Here is a 9507-nt window from a genome sequence, read left to right on the forward strand (position 1 = left end):
AACGCCCCTTAGCTGTTATAAATTCACTGTAAACCCAGGCTTCTTGGGGCTTATGCTTTATTTGGTGTGAAAGGGCCTTAGCATTTGCCAAAAACAGAACTTTTTTTTTTTTTTATTTAAAAAAACAAAAACAAGCAAGCCCAGCCCAGGTGAGAAAAAGTAACGCAAAAGTAACGTAACATTACTTTTCATAAAAAGTAACTAAGTAACGCAATTCGTTACTTTTTAGAGAGTAACACAATATTGTAATGCACTACTTTTGATTGAAAGTAACTTTCCCCAAGCCTACTTTTCTGCACCACTTCAAATTTAATTACTGATAAGATAATGTTGAAACTGGACAATGACTAAAACACTTTACAGTGCAGAAGAAAAGCTACTTTATGAGTCCAGTTAATTGTTTTAAAGTGACTTTAAAAAAGTGGGTTTTTACTTTTGATTTAAAACAGCACAGTTAATACTTGGACCTCAATGATGGATTTGTGAGCTTACAAAAAAAAAAAAAAAAAAAAAAGGAATCAGCACTCCAGCATTTTCTTAAACGCCTTTCTGAAACTGTCGTCTAAGAACGCGTAAAGGAACGGATTGAGACACGAGTTGGCATAACTCAGTCCCGTGATAAAATAAGAGATACCTATAACCAGCGGGGTGGTGGGCAAGTCTGAGGTGAGGGCGACCACTGTACTCAGGTGGAAGGGTGTCCAACAGAACAAGCAAACGGCAAGCACGATGAAGACCATCATTGTGACTCGCTTCTTGGCTTTGTCCAGAGCCTTGCCGTTGGAGATGAGTCGCGTGCGTCTCAGCTTGTAGAGCATCACGCTATAGAGGATGCAAATGGTCGATACGGGGATGACAAACCCGAGGACCAGCGTGTAGATCCGACTGGCTTTGAACCAGAAACTCTCAGGGCTTGGGAAACTCAAAACGCAGCTCTTCCGGCTCTCCGCGTCGTCGGGACTCACGTAAATACCGGCGAAAAAGGTGAAGGGCATCACGATGAGAATGACTAGTACCCAAACGCTCAGGCTGACCGTCTTGGCTAACCTATAGGTCCGGTGGGGCATCCGTTTGGAGCGCAACGTGGACACCACGACCAGATAGCGGTCCACACTCATCACAGTCAAGAAGAAGATGCTGGAGAAGATGTTGTAGTGGTCTATGGACAGGATCACTTTGCATAAAATCTCTCCAAACGGCCAGTAGTTTAACAGGTGCTCGGCGATGTTGATGGGCAACACCAACGTGAAAAGGTCGTCGGCGATGGCCAAATTCAAAATGAAAAAGTTGGTGACGGTTTTCATTTTAGGCGCCTTCAAGATCACGTAAATGACAGCGGTGTTGCCCGTGAGTCCCACGGCGCAGATGACTGAGTAAATAACCGGTAGCCAGATGTAGAAGTCGGGGTAGAACATCCACGTTGGAGTAGTGCAGTTGGTTTGGTTATAATCCGGACTGGTCAGGTTGCATGAAGTTTGCATTGTTTTATTCTCCATTTTGTTTTTGAATTCTATCAAAATCAGAACCTATAAAAAGTAAAAAGTAACACTTTAATACAGAAGGAAAAAAAAAAACTACATGCAGGGTATGAAATGGTTTAAATTCGCTTAGTACATAAATATGTATTTTGTTATTTAAATACATTTTTTTTAAAATTTAAATAAAATAATGTTAGTTGTGCATAAAACACAAGATTTTATATATAATTTCACGAAATTTAAATTGAAGTCAACATACAAGTTAAAATGTTGAGGATTAGTACCTGACAGATGCACACATACAGGATCTTCTGCTGGTCTGCTCTATTGGTATTCCATGGACACTTTGTGGTAAATGGCAGCGCGCAACGCTTTTACGCGCTCGATTTTACGCGTGCACGTATGATGCAAGGCAGACCATCCAACAGTCTCTCACATTTCATTTTCATTCTGTATTGTTCAGCAGGAAACACAATACGTTTCACGAAGTCGAATATATCAAGCAGTAGTCTAAAACAAATGACTACTGCTGTAGAATGAATTGTTCTTGATGCAACACTTTGGGAGTCAAAAGAGCATGTGTTAATTGCAGTCAGAACTTAATAAGCAAATTAGTATAATAAAATAAATGAAAATAGAAATATAAAGGAATATAAATGATATAAAAATAATTTGCAATTATAAATAAGCAAATAAATAAATAAATACACACAAGTGGTCAAAAGGAAAACAGCTTGTTTAAAGTAAATTTAATCTGTTTGTGTGTGTCATTTTGGTTCAGACATACATGGGTAATTGACAAATAAGGTTTTTAAAAGTGTAAAAAAACATGGAGATATAATTAATTTTGAAGTTTTATTAAATGTTAACAATGAGATTGTGTTTGTTTTATAATCAATTAATACTGTTTTTGTCATTTTTTACAAGATGGGCAAAATTTGTCACCAAAAAAGTAATTCGGTTTAATCAAAATTTCGGTTTTACCGAATGACACTTTTGGTTATACCGAATGACGATATTTTCAAACAGAACTAACAGACTGATATCTAGCTAGCTAGCAAAAGGACAATCAAACATTTTATATTTAGTACAAGTTTTTAAAATAGTACATTTTCCATGTTTATAGTGGTTGTACTGAATGACTTGATGTTTCAGGATATGCGTATGAGCAAATAAAAACATCTAATTTCAAATAGTTGAGAGAGTTACTTTACTTTGCAGGTGTCTGAATGATGTCACATCCTATCACATGATATTGACTGCATGACTTGATCCAAAATGGTCCCTTTATATTGGTTACTCCAAATGACATCAATAAAATTCATTTTTCTGGACATTCTTTATCTTAACAAAGCAACGACTTCTACACATAATTTTAATACCATTTTGCACTATGTTGATTTATGATGTTATAAAATCAAACCATTTATTACATTTTAAGATATTTTAATCATAAATGAAATGGCTGTATTGGCCTTTGGACAGTTAAACCGAATGACCTTTTGACACTTTAAAATATTTAAAATAACTTCATATGTAGCAAAATATAATTAAAACCTTTTGGATTCAATAAAAGAGATCTAGTTGTACTGCCTTACATGCTTTGGATGTCATATCTTTTTTTTTTATTTTTTTTATCATTATTAAGGCCTTTGGACGAAATGACCTGACATTGACCCATATACAAAAGTAAAAAAAAATGAAGTATAGGCCTACTGACCCTTTGGACCAGTGTTGCCAATTCAAGGATTTGTCACTAGATTTAGTTTTTCAAAAGTTTAGGGACAAATCTAGCAACTTCTTGTACAAACCTTATCTAGATTCTTATTTTGCCCACTGATCTATCTTCATATTTATATTCATATTCAATGCATTTGCCTTGTCATCATGTCATAGTGACATTTAGCTACCAGTTTTAGCTACTTTCAATTGAAAGCAGTTGGAAACACTCCTTTGCACTTTTGATAAATGTGAGTGCATTAGCTAAAAAGAAGTAAATGATGCAAGTGGATACTTGTAAAGCTAGTATGCCTGCAGCTGTTTTCCTGTAGGGGCTGAAATGTCAGTATGTTCAGGCTTCATTTTAAGGTTATTTTTAACAAATTTGTCGCTATAGTGATTTACAAGTCAACTTTTTAACTCTTTAATGCAGATGACTTGAGGAATTCAATTAAATATATTGTTCTCTAACACCAGCATGCTACTCTGCTAGAGCTTTAATCATCATCAGGATATATGCAGACACCTGCTGGTTTGATGTATATGGACATAATTGAATGTTTTATTATTTAATAAATGTTATTTTTACCTTAATTTTAGATAATGCATAACTCACAATTTATTCATTAGGTTTTCTGAATATATAGTGAAATTAGAAGCATGTAACAGTGTTTAAGTGTTTGAGCAAGATGTGAAGCATAGTGTGTCAGTGTAGAGTTCATTTATGATTTTTTTATTCTTAAGAAATTAACTGAAGCAGTACATCAACCATCACTGCTGTCATCAGTACTCCCAAAACATATTTGCGGTTGTCAAGGTAAAGTGTTTGTGGCTGATTTAAATATTTAAAAAAAATCATACCCCCAGTCTTCCTTTATACACATATGAGGCTTTCAGAAATCACATATGCTTGATATATAGCATATGATATATAGCATATTTTCAGGTTTCTATTCTATTCTATAAAATTAAGTAAAAGCACTTAAGATGTGTGATTTAAAGTAGCTTTCTCCCCGTAAATCAGAGGCCATTATGTTCTCTCTGAGTGGATGCATACATGTTCTGTTTTAGCCATGACAAATTATCGATCAAGGTAACACATAAAAAAAGTGGGTTTAGTCATGTGACAGTGGTACAAATCTCAGGAACTCACAGATTTACCTTAAATCTAAAAAAAAAAAGACATTCAAATATAAATTAATAGGAGTTGAATAGGAGTAAAATGGGCACAATGAGCATTTTGAACTTTCATGGTGGGGCCAAAAGAAGGAAATGCAGTCATGATCGATGGACAGGGAAAGGTTGCCAATGTGGAAAACAGATTGTCATGACTCCTGGCTTGAAGACTGATTTGACTTAGAAATGGGTGAGGGTGAAGAGCTGCTTGGGGGAAAAGTAATTGATCCCCATTTTAAAGATTAAAAAATTAAGTTGTCCTATTAAAACTAAAGCTTTTTTTTTTTTTTTTTTTACATATTTGGAAAAGCATTTCAAATGAAAAATTACATTTGAAACTTTTGACAGACATTGCTTCATGCTAAAGAAATTTTCTGGATTTTTTTTTTTACTTCAGAATGTGAACCTAATTATTAAAGACAAGTACCCTGATACAGTAATCAAGAAATTACAAACATTTAATTAACACTGCAGTGCCATAAATTGTTACACCGCGGGTGTATACAACTAATAAAGTGTCGATTGCTTACACAAGACCATTTATGTTATATGTGACACTAATTACCTATCTGCGACATCAAATTCAGCATGAAATATCAAATTTCACTTACATGATTGGTTGTTAATAGTTTGATGCTTTTGGCAGTTTTAGCATTAGCAGCATTTCAGCATAAACACAAATATGTTTAATTTTTTGTGGGGAAACCCTTTAAGCGTATGGCCATATTAACAATGCTGGTCTAGACCAGTACAGTACTCGAAATGCAAAATCAAATGAGTACCTTTGGCTCCCTTTCAAGCTTTAATCAATCAAATCCCATGTGTGCAAACTGATCCATCACATTTAAAGCATTACAGTGGGCGCCAATTAGACTACTCCACCTTGGATGCATTGATTAGCCAATTAAATTCTTCAGCCTCATTAGATCCTTTTGGTGAAGTGGTACTGTCCTTACATTTTGAGTTACCAAAACCCCCTACAGTGTCATGTGCTTGAAAAATCATACTGTTTTAAAACAAATGTTTTGAAAAGTGACACCAAGGGCACTAAAAATGCCCTTTTCTTTGAAATAGACTGTTCATATATATTTTTTAGACACTGTCATAACACAGAATTTTGCATTTTGACTTGAAGCATTTATTAATTTCTATGGTTTTAACAGCATGTGTCCTACCTCAATCTCATTTATGAAATGTGAATCAAGGAGAATAAACAAAACACAAATGGAGCATCAGAAACATTTTGTAAAGGAACAAAACACACTTTGTCATCCTCCTCACCTTCTCTCTTTTTCTAACCATCTCTCCTCAGTGAGGTAAACACTGCACAGGATACTCAGAAATGCCTGTAATGATTGTGCTCTATATAGATGTGATACTCTCTGTTGTGTCAGTCAAAAGAGCTTTGATCTGTGTTCTCACTCAGCTTCACTCCCCCTGGACACTTCTAGATGGCGTCTGGTTTGAGTTCTTCTGCTGTCCTATTGAATCACAGACAGTGTGGCTTGTGATCTCATGCCAGCTGATGCTCTTCAGGTAGCTACTTCTATTAGATGGAAGCTACTTCTATTTGGTTATACCTGGAATCAAGTTTTAGGTTGAGAGCCACAATACATGATTTTACACTGTCAGTTATAGGGATTGACAACCGCATTTAGCCGACTAACAGATGTGAGTCTCGAAATGTATGAACGTGCAACGAGAGTCAGGCCCCAGTAACCATAGCAACAGTGACCAAAGTAATATCAAAGATGGCGACGTCCATAAAACTGAAAAGTATTATCTCTTTTGACAGAACAGAGTCCAACGAGTTCATCCATCAAATCTTCATTAACCGACAGCAGCTTTAATGTAAACATACGCTTGCCGGACACATTTAACTGTTGCACTCCTGTCCTTTGCAGTTTCTCCAAAGAATATATACTAACAAGAACGTTCCAGTGCAACACCAGCGCCCAGCAGCGCCCCTGCGTTTCCGCCATTTTGTGGTGAAAGCGAGTCGTCAGTCCACTAGTTTCTATGGCAATATCATCTGCTTTGTTAAAAAAAAACTTACATTAAAGCTGAAATCCAACCTGAATGATGACAACACAGAATAAAATACTATCACTAGTGATCAAATCCTTTTTACAGTTTATTTTACACACTTTGTGTTTAAGTGTTTGCTTTGTGTTTGCTCTCTATAAACCCAGTCAGTTTGGGTTAAAATTCTTTATAAGGCTTATAAACACTGAATTATTACCAACATATGAAATTCAATTATGCATCATAAAAATTAAGAATGTTGGACAATAAATATAACAGTAGGTATAACAGCTTGATTTTGCAGTGTTGTCTAATGTCCAAAAGTGGGAATTTTGGGATAAGGGACACAGCAATGCATCATGTATTATAAGATCATTATGTTTGTAGCGTGATCCATTAAAACCTACAATATAGCCTATTTCAATTCAGACCTAGATATTATTAGCTATTACTCCACTAGATCTAAAATATATTGTTTGCTTTAAACTTGATGATCTTAAATTTATTAATTAGTAATTTACTATTAATAAATGTGTAAAGTTGCATAAAATGAAAATACTCAATAAGGTCGGCTAACTACGTTACCTCAGATGGATGAATGGTTGGATTCCACAACTGGTAAAATAAAACATATATAAGACAATACAACATTTACTGTAGGAGCCATACAATTTACTTTTACTTAAAGGTGCCCTAGAATTGAAAATTGAATTTACCTCAGCATAGTTGAATAACAAGAGTTCAGTACATGGAAATGACATACAGTGAGTCTCAAACACCATTATTTCCTCCTTCTTATATAAATCTCATTTGTTTAAAAGACCTCAGAAGAACAAGCGAATCTCAACATAACACCGACTGTGACACAACAGTCGGGATCATTAATATGTACACCCCCAATATTTGCATATACCAGCCCATGTTTAAGGCATTAGACAAGGGCAGGACGTCTGGATCTGTGCACAGCCGAATCATCAGACTAGGTAAGCAAGCAAGAACAACAGCGAAAAATGGCAGATGGAGCAATAATAACTGACATGATCCATGATAACATGATATTTTTAGTGATATTTGTAAATTGTCTTCTAAATGTTTCGTTAGCATGTTGCTAATGTACTGTTAAATGTGGGTAAAGTTACCAACGTTTCTTACTGTATTCACGGAGATCAGAGTCATGTCGATATTTTTATTTTTAAACACTTGCAGTCTGTATAATTCATAAACACAACTTCATTCTTTATAAATCTCTCCAACAGTGTAGCATTAGCCGTTAGCCATGGAGCATAGCCTCAAACTCATACAGAATCAAAAGTAAACATCCAAATAAATACAATACTCATATAGTCTGATATGCTGCATGAGGAACACTTTGTAAATACCCATTTTGTGGGTTATATTAGCTGTGTAAACTTTGTTTATGCAATGATAGAGTCGAGAGCTCTGGGGGGGCGGAGAGCGCGAGCATTTAAAGGGGAAGCACGCTGAATCAACGCATATTTAATGATGCCCCAAAATAGGCAGTTAAAAAAATGAATTAAAAAAAAAATCTATGGGGTATTTTGAGCTGAAACTTCACAGACACATTTATGGGACACCTTAGACTTATATTACATCTTGTGAAAAAGCATTCTAGGGCATCTTTAATAAAAAAATAAAAACTGTTCTACTGCGCTTCTGATTTGGCAGTGAAATTCACAGATTTTGTGTACGTGAAGGCAGGAACACACCAAGCCGAAGCCAACGAACTAGTGGCAACGAAAGCAGGCTGTGGGGTTGGCTCACGTCGGCAGCGTCTGTGTCCAAAGTTGCCCTGCCACACCAAACCGAAGCTAAACAGCCGACGGCCAAGTAACACGTCAGTTCTGCGCCTGCGTGAGATGAAATGCCTTTCCGAACCATCAGGTGGCAGTATCTGAACAGCCAATCAGAATGATCAGATGGCCCGACGGACTGCCGAGTTCCGACGCCGATTCAACATTTCCAATCGGCCGAAAAAAATTCCAACGAGGACCAACTTCAGCCGACGGTGCGGAACACACTGAGAAAACTTACTCGGCCGACGAAGAAAAAATGCCCGACAGCCGACCGTCGGCTTGGTGTGTTCATGCCTTAAGATGTGAAGGATTCTATGGTCCAGTTAGTATTTTCACCCCATAATGGCGGCCGAGCACCATCTAGTGGCTGTCACCCAAAAAATATCAAAGTGTCGCCTCTTGGTTTCTAAGCTCTTTGGTTTCTCGCGCATGACACAGCATTTGAGTCGCGCACAGAACACAAAACTGATAGGAGCGGCTCCGGTGAAGAATAGTGACATTCAGATGACATACAGCTCATATCGCCATCGCTGTAAGTTACCGAAAGTGAAACCACACACGAAACCTCTTAGCATACGACGTGACCATAGACTGTAAAAAAAGATGGACGACGCAACGTCGCTTCCTTCCATTGTAATGAACTGAAGCCAAAATGGCCGACCGAATGGGCGCTGACATGTTACGCAATACGTAAGTTTGGAGCCTGGGCATGCGCAGAAGGAACCGTCAGTGGAGCCGGAGGCGGAGTCGCGATATCAAACTTCCGCCCAGACGACTGCGTCATCATTCATGTATTTTAAATAGACTATAAAAATTATATACAATTTAAAATTCTACCTATAAAATAATAGGCTATTCTATTTCTAGAGCAATAATACTTTTAAAACAGCAAATTCAGTAGATAAAATCAATATAATATGCCACTAGAAACAACTCTAAATCGTCAGAAACGGTCCTGCCATTTTAAATCAAGTTCAACTAATGTTACAGGAGATCGATTGCTGTAATTAGAGTAAGCTATCATTAGTTTTGTCCTGCTAATTATTATTTTATACCCATAAAAATAATAAGTAACTGCCAGATAACGATCACCTGCTTTTTCCCGACATTGTTAACATTAGGTGTGTTATCTTAACTAATAACATTTATTAATTAGCTTATAACACCCATATTTAATGTTACAGAAAAAGGTTCAGTGATCCGTCAGATCCTGTAGGTCGGTTAGTACAGTTTACTGCTGAACAACTCATTTTGTTGGTGTTAAATAACAAAGAAATCGAAAATTAACAGTTAGT

At 36.5% G+C, this 9507-nt stretch overlaps 1 protein-coding gene across 1 annotated transcript; it reads right to left on the reverse strand.

The window, feature by feature from the left end:
- Positions 1-518: 518 nt before the first annotated feature.
- On the reverse strand, positions 519-1496 carry LOC137009778 (G protein-coupled receptor 8). The gene has a single exon (XM_067372280.1). The coding sequence runs from the start codon at positions 1494-1496 to the stop codon at positions 519-521; it is 978 nt and encodes a 325-aa protein (XP_067228381.1).
- Between the last annotated feature and the right edge of the window lie 8011 nt (positions 1497-9507).

The sequence above is a fragment of the Chanodichthys erythropterus genome, chromosome 20, assembly GCF_024489055.1.
Source record: "Chanodichthys erythropterus isolate Z2021 chromosome 20, ASM2448905v1, whole genome shotgun sequence".
Classification (NCBI taxonomy): Eukaryota; Metazoa; Chordata; class Actinopteri; order Cypriniformes; family Xenocyprididae; genus Chanodichthys; species Chanodichthys erythropterus.

Coding starts and splice junctions, on each gene's coding strand:
- LOC137009778 (XM_067372280.1), bottom strand. CDS start 1,496: ATGGAGAATAAAACAATGCAAACTTCATGCAACCTGACCAGTCCGGAT.